This window comes from Atractosteus spatula, chromosome 4 (genome assembly GCF_055471065.1).
Source record: "Atractosteus spatula isolate fAtrSpa1 chromosome 4, fAtrSpa1.hap1, whole genome shotgun sequence".
NCBI lineage: Eukaryota > Metazoa > Chordata > Actinopteri > Semionotiformes > Lepisosteidae > Atractosteus > Atractosteus spatula.
In genome coordinates, this window is record NC_142709.1 from 1,662,166 (window position 1) to 1,677,225 (window position 15,060).

At 37.6% G+C, this 15,060-nt stretch overlaps 1 protein-coding gene across 1 annotated transcript; it reads left to right on the forward strand.

Moving 5' to 3' along the window:
* Window positions 1-779: 779 nt before the first annotated feature.
* Window positions 780-14,218, forward strand: LOC148835591 (T-cell surface antigen CD2-like). Its single transcript, XM_088913932.1, has 5 exons — window positions 780-932; window positions 4,982-5,257; window positions 5,781-6,041; window positions 8,101-8,244; window positions 12,261-14,218. Exons 1-5 carry the CDS (start codon window positions 869-871, stop codon window positions 12,491-12,493), a joined length of 978 nt encoding a protein of 325 aa, XP_088770058.1. The 5' UTR covers window positions 780-868; the 3' UTR covers window positions 12,494-14,218.
* Window positions 14,219-15,060: the final 842 nt, after the last annotated feature.

Sequence of the window (15,060 nt, forward strand, 5' to 3'; positions counted from 1 at the left end):
AAAATTGTTTTACGCCAGCTGGTGTCACTATAACACAAAGAATGACAACTATGTTACTGTATTATCCACACTATGCCTGTGAGAAGAATGGCATGTTTCCGAGTTTTACCTGTTATTTTATTCAGACATTGCCTGTTTATAAGACAGATTCAGAACAGCCTTTTCTTTCATTTGTTCATTATTTACAACTTTTATTCTGCTTAGTGAAAAAAAACAGTATTGTCAATTGCACTGTTTATAAGCCTAGTATGAGTAATATTCATACAGTATGTATTTTACATGTTTTTTGCTCATTTAAGGAGGCGGTTATATAGCTATTACTGTGATTTTACATATATTGCTAAACATTAATTAAACAAATCTGAGCTTAATACAGATACTGGAATACTACAGTTACATTACAATGAATAACGTGGATTCAGTACAGTAAATACAGTACTAAACATTTCTCTATCATAATTCCAAATGTTTTTTCCACTCCACAGTTAAACATTTCCTAAAGCTTCCTGGAACTGTCATTATAAGTCTCCATACAATAAAATATAAATGATGTGATAGCATTTCAAAATTAAATATTTTTAACTATTTTTGCCTTATTGCAATTATCTTCTTTTGTTTGAAAATTTAGAGCCATTACGCCTTTACACTTTCATTAATCATTCAATAAATTAGTATTATCAATCTAGGAGAATTAAACTAAATTGTAGGAAAAAGTTTAAATGTGTTTTAGTAGAGTAGATTTGATCATTTCCTGTTAACATCAAACCACCCCCGGCCTTAAACTCAGGAAATCTTTTGTCTCAATAGCAGGTCTTAACTTGGTAAAACTGACTTACAAGAGCTTACAAGAGCTTACAAGATCTCAGCAATGGGATGTCAAAGAATCGTATTAATTTGGTGCCTATTGTGTTGCACATCTCAGGCTTATTCTGGTAAGTAAGAGAAATGTATCATATTAATTAGTTTACAATGCACTTTATTGTTGGAGGGACAGGGTGTTAAAATTGAAACCCCTTGGTTTCTTAATATATTTGTATCTGAAAAATTTATCTTTTCTAGATAAAAATATGTAATTCATAATTTGTATTTCATGTAATTTTTTTCTATATCTGTAATACTGGTATAAAGGTTCAAAAAAGAGCAATTAATTTGGTTGGTATAGCTATTAAAATTTTAACTGATTTAAGTTTCTTTTTTCTTTATAACTTTTATAATTTGGATATTTGCATTTTAATTACTCTTGAGAAGTGAAAGGGACTTTTTCACAACTAACAGTAACTAACAGTAGGTAAAATAATTGCATACCTCCTTGTCCAACTGAATATTCAGTTATAGACAGATATTTTTCTATAACTATTTTATAGTTTCTTTAAAAGAAAATTGTTAAATTGTATGTCATCTTTCAAAAAGAAATTCAACTCCATTTATTCAGAATAAACTGAACTCATCATTCAGTAAGGGACTTAGAGATCTAAATAAATACAAGCTCTTAAGTATAAATTATGATTTTTTTTAAAATACAAGTCTTTGCATTTAATATCTCTATGAGCAAGGCTTAAATTGAACTACTGGATTTCTTGTTACTTAGTTTTATCTGTGAATGAATATGGTGAATATGAATGCTTCGCTTAGTTAAAATGTTTTTAAAAATTATTGTATTTGTATTTGGGATTAAAATCCCTATTGTAAACGTTTAAAAAACAATATTGATTTATATTTACTACACAATAATTAAGAACTAACCTATACTTTGGAATAATGGGAAAAAATTAATTTGAAAGATAAATTTAATTGTTTAAATATCTTTAATTTGTTAAATATAATAATTTGAAGAAAACTCCAGAAACCAATGTTTTCTGAGTGTTTCACATTAGTTAACAGTGGAATCTGTAAATTAATCACAGGTAAACTGATTTGAATTGTCCAAATTTTGCACCTTAGGTTTTTATTTAGAAAATCAATTTAGAATGTGATTAGTTGTAAAGAATACATAGTAATCTTCTTCCATACGATCCACCAATCTGTGAAGAGTAAAAACAAATAAAATCAAATAAAGTTTTTAACAGAAAAGAACATTTTTAAAATGAATAATTTGGCTAAAGCCATGTTCTTTTCACCTGTCTAAAAAGGGACAAAGTCAGGATTAACTATGGTTGTTCTAAAAAACATATCGTTCAATATATTATGTGAATATTGACCACATTCTTCAGAGAGTGGAATCCAGGCATATAGATCATTGATGTTTATAAAAGCAAATAAAATCACTTCTGAACTTCAAGAGAGCACGGTCATTTCTTTTCATCATCTTAAAAAAATATAGGAAATTTTAGGAAAAGTGGTTGGGAGTTGGTTATATTAATCTCAAATTGAAGTTCATATTCATACTGTGCCTTTGAGGCATCATACAGTATATATTTAATAAAAAAAGAGCACTGCACTTGTGTGCAGTGTAATTCAACAGTTTCTTTGAGTTTTTTTTTCAAAAGCGGCACATCAATCATCACACAATGAGATGAGTTTTACAGTATATCAGTGATTCAGTTAGCCTTAGCCTGAACATTTGGGTCATCACTGCTCAACACTAGAAAGGACACTTAGTGTAAAACAATATTGTTCTTTGTTATTCTTTTTAGCTTGATTAATATTGTCTTTTCCCTCTTCTCTCCTTCTACTCTGGATAGTTATAGATAGGTAGGCTGTTTGTTTGGTCCCCATGTTAGTGTGTTGGTTTCTCATTACATATTTCTTAAGCACACCCTTTTATCACAGAAATAAACAAATTGTGTGGATATGTATCGTAGAATGTGCACTTCCATATATGAAATGCCTATAAAAACCATAGAATATGCTGCATGAGTTTATTTTTAGACTCAGTATTTTTGTATTCCCAAAATAGGAGTTCCTTACTGCAGCAACACACTATGCAGAGACAGTAGCAGTCACATCTTCTGGGTGTTCCTGACACACTGCATATCTGAAGCCGGTGCCACCCTCACTGGTGCCTAATCAAGCAGGTGCTAATTAGTGACACAGGCAGCTGTTATATGTCAAACCCAGGACTTCCTCACAGCTTTGATCTGTTGTTGTGACGCAACTCATTCTGGGTGGGAGCTTCATGGTGATAAGAGAGCCAATTGCTTGGCTTTCTGCTTCTAATTTTCAGAGGAAAATCTGGTCATGTCTGTACTTTAATTGAATTGTTTCTAAATTGTAACAGAAATAGCAATAGATAGTGGAAAACCACGACCAAGCTAGGTTGGTTCACCACAATGTCACTGACTTCAGAATGTCTTTTTATAGTGAGGTCCTTCAGCTGTTATTGCCAGAAGATAGAAAGGTTTAGATTCGGGCGTCCTTGTTTCAATATCGCAGATGGGATATTCCTTTAAAACCCGGAAAGTGCCAGGGCTCTGTTCTTTGGACTAGTCCCAAAATAGTCATTTCTGTATTATAAGATGGCAACACAAATTCTACAGAATTTTTTAAATGAGGGCTTCCTGATACGATACAATTTCTCAAAACATTGCTTGATTTAAATGTTATACTTTTTATTATATATCCATACATCTGTAAAGTACTTCTCATGGGTAGTTTCTGCAAGTTCAGTATTTCCCATATTAAACGTGTAGTATATTTTTTTGCTACCTGCTTGTAACTCCCTACTTGTCAACATTGTGTCATCTGTTTACCTAATCTTGAATTCTGTCTGAACCTGTCTGGATCTCCTCTTCTGCATTAAGATTTGATAACTCTCCTGTTTTGGCATCATCATGGACTGCCCTAGTTTAACAACAATAAGAAATTACTTTTACTTCCATACATTAGGAAGAGCAGTGATCCTAATACAGATTCCAGAGGCTCTTCACTAATTACATCCTTTTATCCTTTACATCCATTATCTATAGTATTTTCTTTTCTTACAAAACTACCAAATACATGTATTTCCAGGCATGCCTTCAATTTTCTAATCAAGAATTAATCTTTCACAAAGAACTTTATCGAGTGTCCTGCAATGTTTTTGTTTGTTTAAAGAACTGTAACACATTATTTGAATAAGATCTTCCTTCTTTAAAACCATTTGGTCTATCACCTAGAATCTTACTAGTATAGAAATTCTCATTTTTGAATGTTGTTTCCATTCTCTTAGATGTAATAGGAGTTATGGGAGTATTGACCTGTTGGTCTTAGGCAAATTAGGCACATCTTTTGGTTTATTTTAGTCGCCTTTATTATGTATGAGTGGCTCATTCACAATGTTAGAATATACAACTAAAATAAGACACGGCTCGTTAAAATTATATAATGCAATAGTAAGACCTCATTTAGAATACAACAAAACAATTTTGAAAAAATACATCCTTTTTTTTTAGATATAGTTCGGTGGAGAGCAATTCTAGGGTTTTAAGAAATGACCTATTCCAACAAGCTAAAAGAACTTTAGTTCTTCCTTTTAGTTTAAAACAAGAAAGACTACACTGTAAGCATGCCATCTTGAAGTATATATCTGTTATGATACTGGGAAAGTCAACCCATTGAACTGTTTCAAACTCCACAGTGAAACCTGTACCAGAGGACACATGTGGAAATGATGAATTATGGGAAAGCTCAGTTGAGCTGAGAAGAGGTGGTACTTTTTTACGCAAAGCGTTGTGTAAGTTTGGCACAAGCTATCACCCATGTTTTCAAAGCTAGTACCATGGCTTCCTTAAAGAAACACCTTCCTGAGATCCTCAAGTCATTTACAGCAGCTAATAGAATCCAATCCAGCTAGATGAGCCCGATTTCCTTCTTTGATCATTCCTTCTGGTCTTCCCTCTTCTTTTTTATAAACAAATCAAGGGGAAGTAAATGACAAAAGGTATGCACAGAATTTTCTGCAGAAACAAAGGCAATATAATTATTTATTGGAATGTGTAAAGCTGAACAGTATTAATTTACTTTTTTTTTTCTTGTTCCATGTATTGTGTTACTACCAAAAAAGAAAAACGTTGCACCGTTTTGGGAAACCGTGAGGAATTGAAATTATGGGAACCTGAGAAAAAGCTCAAGGATATAAAAGATATAACCTGGAGAAACAGCACACATACTCTTGGAAGAATAAAAAATGGAGTGAAATCTGGACTCTTCAATATTTCTGAAGATGGGACTCTCCAACTGGGAATTTTACAAAATATAGCCATAAATAATTATTCTGCAAAAGTCTTTAATACACAAGGGAAATTAATTCATGAAGCTGTCATAAGTCTACAAGTCATAGGTAAGTAAGGTACCATGAGAGCTAATACAATGATTGCCACTTGTATGCATTCCCAAAAGCATTCCCTTTATAAGCCAAGTATTAGCTAGAAGGTCAGAGTTGATACAGATCTGAGCAAATGAGAACCTCTCAGCTGGTGTTCTATAACGCTGTGTGATGTGGTTAAAACATTTGATTTTGATGAAGAATGTTTTATGAATTTTACTACTAAAGCTGAAGTTTGAATTGTTTCGTATAAAGGTCTATGACATATTAGTTCCCTTGTTTTTAAGATATGCTTCAGGGTATATGCATTTTGATGCTCTACTTTTTGTTGAAAAACTTTATTAGTCTATTAATCTACTGTATTAAAAGGGGTATTTGTTTTTATTTTAAAAATACTGAGGTTACTAAAAGTGCTCACTTGCCTTGTGAAAGTGTTTTTCATGTTTTTTTATTTCAATAGAATATAAGTAACAGCTGTACTTTTATAAAGGCACCATACCTAAAATCCATAACTTTATTTATTTGTTTATTTTTACAGAACCCATTCCTAAGCCATCATTGGCATTCATGTGCAAACCAAAACTAATGATTCATTGCAATTTCACACATGCTCCAGAATCTGCAATCTATTGGGAAAGGAATGGAAAACCAGTAGATGACACAAGAGCTACCTTTAAAGATGATAAAAAAACAATGGTTTTAAATGCACAGTATGAACCTACTGATAGGTTTGCATGCATAGTACAGTACTGTGGAACTAAAGTGAAAAATGAAAGTACAGTACCTTGTACAGCTGAAGGTAAGCAAGTATTGCAAATTCAGAACAGAAGCTTTCAGTTGTCCTCAGAGATGCTACTTCATTGCTCTACTGGCTCAGTCATAAAATGAGTAGAAGTTTATAGCATGTGACAGATTTTGTTTTTCTCTTACTTTGTCTTAAATGTCATGGTACCGTACATTTTCACAGAGAGTTTAAGTCAATCATTCCTTTATGAAGGTGCAAACAGGGGCACTTAAAAATAAAAAAGTGAATTCTGAATAACTAGCTTTGTGCTTCTTTAACATTGTGTAGAAGATTTAAAATGCAGCATAAAAGTATTGAAATAACTAGCATGGTGTAGATAAGTGAAGGCAATGGGAAACAGTGGAAGAAGGGGACAGCAGGGTCAGACTGTCAGCAGCTGCGAATGGGACGGGCAGCTCTGGGGTGGGGGCTGCAGGACAGACCCCTGGAGTGCAGAGCCAGTACAGTGTGAAGCTGTGGGCCCACAGGCTGGGGAGGAGGGGGAAGGGCAGGAGACAGAAGGTGGAAGACATTGCTGTGGCTGAAAGCGGACAATGAAGAAATAAGAAGACAGGAGCAGGGGAAGAGCAGACCCGACGACCGCCAGGAAAACAGGAAGAGAAAAAGAAGGAGGGAGAGAAAACACGGGCAGAGAGAAGTGGATGGGAGGTGCCCTCAGGGGCACTGTGTGCTTTGTGGAGTGGTAACTTCATCAGGACAGGAGAATGGAGGATGGCGTGGGGACTCCAACGAGTAGGTTATTATCCATCGCAAGCAGGAACAACAGACTTGTGTGGCTGCTGGAAGAGCTGAGAGTGAATTGCTCTGGTGGGGGGAAGATTGCTGGTTTTGGCAATGTAGAAATGTGTGTAATCAGTCTGGCTTACGTTACTTGCCAATTTGGCATAGCCCTGGGGTTTGGACAGGCTGAAGGTGAAGGAGTCTTGGAGAGCTGTACAGCGAGGTCTGTCTCTTGTGAGTGCAAGAATATTATCATGCAAAAGGAAATTTGTTAGTGTAACGAAACAGTTCTTTCCAGACCCTATGCGGACGACACAATCCGGGGTTGAGTGAGAAACACGGGGGAAAAAGCCATGCAGGAATCGGGGATGAAAACAGGGGGTGTGTCCTTGGTGCGCTGGTGTTCGGGGGAGGTGTGGCCGAGGCAAACCATCCAGGAAGAAGTCCAAGGAAGAATCCAAAAGGAGGCAAAAGTCCAAAACCGGGCGGTCCATCCAAGACAAACAAGATAAAAACTGGAACCGGGTCGGAACCGACGGGGGGAACGGGAACAGGAACAGAAACTTAAAAACATGACGGAGCAAGGCGAATACAGGTCCTAGACTCGCACGATATGGGAATCAAATGCAGAGCCCCGAATAAAGTGAGCGCCTGGCTTTTAAGGAGAACTGAAAGGGGGTAGAACAGGGAGCAGGTGCGGGCGATGAGTGGAAAACAAGGAAGGGCTGGAGCATCTACGAACGTGACAGTTAGTAAGTAAGATAGAAATGTGATCTAGAAGTGGAAGAGATCACGGTTTGACCTTCCCCAATTCATTTGATTAAAACTCTGTTAAGGAAATGAAGTTGATACTCCTTGGTGTTAATACTGAGCTTTTCATGATATGGTGCTAAGAGAGCAATTAATAACCACCACTTACCTGTACTTGGAAGTTTTATATTATTTATTTAATTTCAATAGAATATAAGTAATAGCTGTACTTTTATAACTGCACTATAACGAAATCCATAGTTTATTTTCTTTATATGTTTATTTTACAGAGCCCATTTCTAAGCCATCATTGACATTCAATTGTTTTTGTTGTTGTTATTGATATTGAAAAGTAAATTAGAAAAAGTTATGATACGCAAGTTTTTCCAAATACATTTTGCCTGTTGAAAATTAACAAGCTTATATTCAACTAGTAATTATTTTTGTTTATTATTTTAATTGCTTTTTAGTTAGACAAAGAATGTCTACTGTATATTAAGAATTGTTATCCATTGTACATTATAGTTGTGCATCAGAACGATAACTGTCCCATTAAAATTTCATTTAACCCGTGCTTGTCCAGGAAACAGGAGGAACAAGATTCTGGGCCTTGAATTCTGGTACTTTGTTGCTGCAATTGCGGGTGGAGGAGTTCTTCTAATCATCTTGGTCTCAGTTCTTCTTGTCTACCAATGTCAGAAAAAGAGAAAACAGCGCCAATGTCAAGGTAAGAAGGGGAAAGTAGATCTACAAATATGTTGGAAAACATGATGCAAAACAATGTGTGTGCAGTGGAACAAATTCATTTAGGCATAATCATTTTCAGGAAAATCAAAGGAACAAGTAGAGGTTAATTACACATGGAAAAGTAGAAAGAAAGAAAACATAATGTTTTGGCTGTTGAGCTTCCTGCAGGTGTTAGACCTCACCTTCTTCTTCTTTCCACCAAGTCAGTAACCATGGAACTCCAACCTGATTTGGAAGGTAAATGCGTCTTGAACTCAACACTCCCCAGAACTCCAAACCCCAGTCTCTAACACTTGCACCCTTCTTCAAATTCTTCCTGCCCCCTGTCTCCCTTCTGGCAAGACTCACTGCAACCAGCTTCCTCCTACCTCCATCTTTCCATATGTCAGCCACACAACTCCACTCTTCCAGCAGCCAAATCCATCTTCTTGTTCACCCTCAACTTTTCTATAAGTTAGGCAAAGCCGTCCCACCCTTTCCACATGCTCTCCAGAGTGGCCATTTTCCCTTCTACTTCAGATGATAGGTCATGCCGCCCCTGCAGGGAGCTCCAGAATAGTTGCATAACAGGGGGCATCGTCTGCCCCTTCCTCTATGCCCATCTTTTCTCTCCTTCCTTCACTGTTTTGCTCTTTCTGTCACGCCCAGTACACCTAGAGGGCGCTCTACTTCTCTCCTGTTCCTAGGTCCCTGTGATTATTAATGTTTTTCTGGTGTGTCTTGTTGTGTAGCCTATTTAACTTCCTGCGTCTGCTCTGCTCCTCGCTCAGCATTGAGGTTCGGATGTCCTGAGACCCGCCTAGCACCAGGTCGCCCCACGTCCGCTACCTGAGGGCATAGGTTTCTATATGGCATTTCCTGAACTGCTGAGCCCGGGCTAACCCCTGTCTCGCCGCTAGGGTCTTTTTCCGCTCACCTGCCATTCCACGGTTCGTCCCTTCCGACATCCGTGACACTTTCTTTCCTCTGATTTTCCCTGTTCATCACAACTTCGGACCCAGCAATGTTGTGTTTTCATCTGCCCCTTCCTGTACTCACACATTCCCTCTTTGCCTGGCTGCGAGCATGTGCTCTGTTCCCAGTGAGGCATCAGACTGATTCGGGTCTGATTTCCACATTCACATAGGGTTACCATACATCCGATTTCTCCCAGACATGTCCTCCTTTTTTGGTCCTTAAATGTTGAACTGGGAGGAATTTTCAGGTATCCTGAAATACCTGGGATTTTTCCTTATTCTTTCACCCCAAAGGTTTTCAATTTGAAATGGTTCTTGGGAGCAAGAGAATGTTGGTCCTTCAAAAGAGAGAAACCGTGTGTTGATTATAGTCGTACACTTGTGTTACTCACCAGACGTTCACTATCGACCATCTTGCCACACCCACAACAGGCTTGTATTCAACTGCTCTCTGTGTGTAGTGCACTGGAGAATCAACTTCCATACATCCTTTTTCTAACCTCTTTACCTCTTTCCTCAGCATTGGGTCGCAGGGGAGTCAGAGCTTAAACCGCCAATCAACGGGCACACAGCAGGAAGCACCCTGGATAGGATGCAGGGAACACATGAACACATAAACACACACAACCCTGAGCCAATTTTCCCAGAAAACAGCAGTGTGCCTTTAGGGTGTGGGAGGGAACTGGAGCACCCAGAGTAAACCCACACAAACAAGGGGAGAACATACAAGCTCCATTCAGATAGCGGCCCAGGAATTAAAACCCAGGGTGTTAAACCATTGCAATGGTGATCACAGTGACACTGTGTCACCCGTGTGAAAGACATATATTTCATCTAAAGTTAGTAAGGAGGTTTCTCTAGAAATTGTATAAGTTGATTGGCATTTGATGTTTTTTGGTTGTAGAATGTACAGCATGAATGTGGTAACCTACTGTATGAAACCTAGTTTGTAACTGAAATTGTCAGTTTTGTAGGGCAGTTGCAGGTAGTGCTTTACAGAAGTAGGACCCAGGTTTTAATTACACCCTTGGATTCTTCCTGCATGTTTATTATGTTATTATTTTTTTCGGATGAAGCTGTGATGAATTTGACAATCGTACAATCAAGCAGACAAACCTCATGTCTTTGAAGAGGTATCATACATCAACATGTTAAACCGCTGGGGGCACATTAGTCCCACTTGAAAAAAAAGAAAACGCTGCTTTTACAAATATAGTATCAAACCAGTCACTTGAATAAGCATGTACTGTTTACATTAAAGTTTACATTGGATATGCTCTCTTAATTTAGGGCTATATGTATTTGGAAATTATTTCATATTTTAAACTGCTGAATAAATACCTCTTCAGCACCCTAAAAGGAAAAAAATGTTTTAATGTGTTATCCAATGTGCTCAATCTGTTCAAAACACAGATACAGCAGATGCATTGTGCTGCATTTCTGACTGAAGGATATTTTTCCTGTAATAAACCATGTGTAAATTTGTCTTTTCTTGTGGGGTTCAGCCTCTGAAAGGCTTTATAATTGAAGTCAGTAGGTTCAGTATTTGGAGGGGATTATATTTAGTTTTAATTTACATATATATTGTACATACTTCAGCTACTCAAAGGTCGGTCTCAGTCTGATACTAAAATATGATTTAATATTTTTGTTCTCTGAACTAGTGTTCTGGTGCCGTACATTACGTCTTCAAAGCGATTGCCCTACGACTGCTAAGTTATAGCTGTTCACTGTTCTTTAGTGTCGTCACTGTGTACCCCACCCTGACACAGAAACTCTGCTGTTGCTGTGCTGTCGGGTAACACACCAATTAAAACAAAAAGTAACTTAAATATATACAGTATATGAATTGACAGCACAAGACAATAACATTGTAAACTAAATAAGCATGTGGATGCAAATGGACATTGAAAAGAAGTTAATTATGAAGGTTACAAATAAAAGGAGAGTTTAAGGCCCATTTTAACTTGGTTGGTTGCTAGAAGCTGATTGACTCCTAGCTAATAAAGTAAATAAAGCCCCCTTTTCTTAATACATTTCCTCAGTGTCTTAAATGCACGCCCCCTTGATTTCACCTGTGCCGGCTCGTCCAGGTTTCACAGCTGAAGATAGATAGATAATACTTTATTAATCCCGTAGGGAAATTGATGAACATATGTCCAGTGAGGCTGAGCTTGGGGTTTCCAAACACGGTGCTTGAGGACACAAAGTCCTTTCAGAGTCTTAGCTGCTCAGGATGAGAGAGGTTCTTTCAGCTTGTTGGTGCTGGAAACCCCTTCTGGCCTGGAAACGTACTCTGTCACTCTGCTCTGAACAAACAGTCTCCTTCAGAACGTGGAAACTAAAACTTGTATGTGAAATCTTACTAATGTGTTCACAACTTTAGCATAAGGTTACTTGATTTGAATTTTATGATTTAATTATCTAGGACTCCTGTCAGCGGGCATCCCTTATACTGCAATGACAAGCAGTTTGAAATGGTATGGCTACCTGTCTGAACACTGGATTTACAATTTATAATCTTATTTCTAATTTACTGCACAACAAAGTGAGTCACAGAGTTGGGCTGTTCAACTTGCGGTACTTCACACCTTTGCAGTATGTTTGACAGAACTGGTACCTTAATTGCTACATTATATGCAATGTTTTAAATATCAATAAAATAATTTAAATAAGATCTGCTTATAGCAATGTTGTACAGTAATAACTGGATTTGAAGAGGCATGAGCTGAACAACCATACTATGGAGAATTATCTCAAATAAATGTTGGTGTCACATAATTTAAAGAGATCTATTAAATAAGGAGCACATTTCTGAAATATGTCTGGCTAATGCACTTCATACAGTGGTGAGAATGAAGCTGCATTTTTGTAAACAAATCTACAGCTAAATAACAGAAATGGCAGAATTTACCTGTGGTCAGTAAGGGTTAGCCACTGGCACTTGTTTCATTTATATGATTTCACATTTTATGAGGAATGGTGTCAATTATGTATACTGCAGGATGCTTCAGGTTGTGTTTTTCTTTCCTTCGATTAGACGAAGACCAGTTCCTTCCCAATTTGTCAACTCCTTCAAATCAAGGCCAGCAGAAACTGCAGCCCCCTCCGCGATCCCAGTCCCGCGGGCCTCCAGTCCACCCACACGGACCCGAGCTGCCCAAGCCCAGGGCCAAAGGGAAGTCCAGGCCCCCTCACACCGCCGGGCCCCCACTGGATGATCAACCACCACCCAGGCCGAGACCAAGGCAAAGGCCCCCGCCGCCGAGCTAGCGCCCGCAGCCGGGCTTTCCCGCGCACTGAAGAGACGCACGTGGATTCACACGAGCCGCGGTGCCAGGTGTAGGTGTGCTCTAAAAATCTCCTTCATGGTAACTCGAGTTAAGTGTTTTTAATAACCCGTTCTATCATGACATTGAAACAATGTGGTTGGTAACTGGTAACATGACCCACGGGTTGTGATAGTATCTTGCTTTAGCTACTACTCTCCATACTGTATTTGCAATGGTGAGCTGAAACCGGAGTGCCATTCTGATCTTATTCCACAAGCCAAACATATTTTTGACTAATTAATACATGACATAATATGATGTATTCTGTAACTAAATTAATACATAATAAATAAAAGAGTTAACCTGGTACAATATGTTTTTTTCAGTATTTAAAATTAGTTATAAGTATTGGAATTAGTATTTCAATTTTTTCATATCTATTATTTTCATTTAGCTTGCTAATGAAAGAGGCATTTAAACTATTCTTGTTCATTATTTGCTGAAGTATGTAATTATCTGATGTGTCACCTTCTGGACATTACTGTTTGTCATATGTTTGTTGGCAACTTCATTACTTCTGTTAATTTTTCTTTAATTTATATACTTTTTTGGACATTATCTTTACTGCACTGTTGAAAATAAAACACAAGTTTCACTAAAATCATATCAGACTTAGGCCTGGGCCAAATCAAAACCTCAAACCACCTAATTGCAAACTAATTCCATTATCTGCTGGTAACATACTGTATATATATAGTTCAGGTGGGTAGCTGCGTCACCATGCGTAGGCTGCAAAGGAACAAGTAATAGGTTTATTCCTTCCTGAAAAGAGAAGAAAGAAAATAAACCTTTCGGCCATGGAGCTTTCTCACACCTGAAGAAGGCTCCATAGCCAAAACGTTGTGTTTTCTTTCTTCTCTTTTCAGCATGGGATAAACCTACTGTATATATATATATGTATCACATAAGATCTGGTAACCAGTCACTGTGTGGACAGTTTGGGGTTGCTGGGCTGAGATTTTGAATTAACCCAGGCCTGACATCAGAATATGGCTTATGAAACAGTTATTGTATGAACTTGTTTCTTAGTTCATAATTTTTATTTTTAACAATACTTGCAAATGTTAAACTACAAGGGTATTCAGAATTAATTCATTATAATTCTGAATACTTATGTAGTAATGAATATAATGAATAAAATTAGCTATAAATAGTATGAACTGTAAATAGCATAATTTAGAAATAACGTTTAATATTTTTACAGTAGCCTAACTCTGCTGTGGTGTTTGTTTTCCTGTCCTTGGCATATTTTCTCTCTAGCGACTAATCCCATGCGGATATGTATGAATTTTAAATTTAAATCTGCTTTCCGATTGGTCTTGTATTTATGAATTTAAAGTTTGTAAATACTGTTAATGTCCGGGTAGTAGCGATTGACAGTCTATCGTTGTGGTGTTTATTTTAATTTATCAGTGGAGATACTGGAAATACTTTAATATAAACGTGTTTTACAGACATGCAGTAGTTAACGGCAATGTACTGTAAGTTCCCATCTTAAAAAACACATTTCAAAATTTGCTGGAATCCACACCATTCTGGAATTGCGCTTGTATACAGATGTTCAAAGTGAATACTATGTTGCCGTGTGTAAGTTATTCGTAAAGTTTACTGGCCTTGTGTTTGAGATGAGACAATTAAAGGTGTAACACTTCAAACTGGAAAAAAACCACAGAGTCTGCATTACGTGTATGAAATCATTTATTATTCCCTTTCAAATTTCATTTTTCCAATTGATTTTTTTAAAATTATTTTTAATCTGAATGATGGATTCTGATAACTGAAGGGCCTCCAGTGGCGAAGTTATGGCAGCGGGGGAGCGACAGGGACCAAGCAGAGGTTAACTGCGCGTCGAGCATTGAGATACGAAGAAACAAAATAGTTTCAGTTGTGGAGCCTCTTCCCGTGTGTGGGGGGAACAGGGGAAAGAGGAGAAGGAAGACATCTCCCTGACACTGGAATTGGTCACTCAGATTTCCGCGTCGCAGGGTGCCATTCTCCCGATATGCGTGACCTTTCCCGTTACCACCATCATTTTAGGGGCACCACTCCCGAAATTATCTTTTTCCTGTTTTCACTTCTCTGCACGAAATTAACCTGCCGGTTCCTGAGTAACAACACTGATGAAATCTAACACGTGTTGGATCAAGGGCTCTGATGATGAAAGGAAAGGATAGTTTTCTATTTAATACTTTTGAACTTTGTGTAATTTCGTCGTTTCATTTTTTTTTATGGAAGAAAATGCTTTCAATTGGAAATAGACTCACTCCTCGGACCATAGAAAAAAGTCAACAGACTTTCACAAACACGCGATCTTTTATTTAAGTATTATCGGACAGAGAAGTGACATAGCAACGAAAAGTATTAGAGGTTTGCTCGGCGTAACTTGCTTAGCTGAGGGAATGGCAGTCGAACCGTTCAAAGATGAGGCTGATTTTGCGGCGGCGCTGTGGTTAGCATCGCCGCTTCGCAAAGCTGGCCTCCTGGGTTCATTGGCTGGGGTGTTCTCTG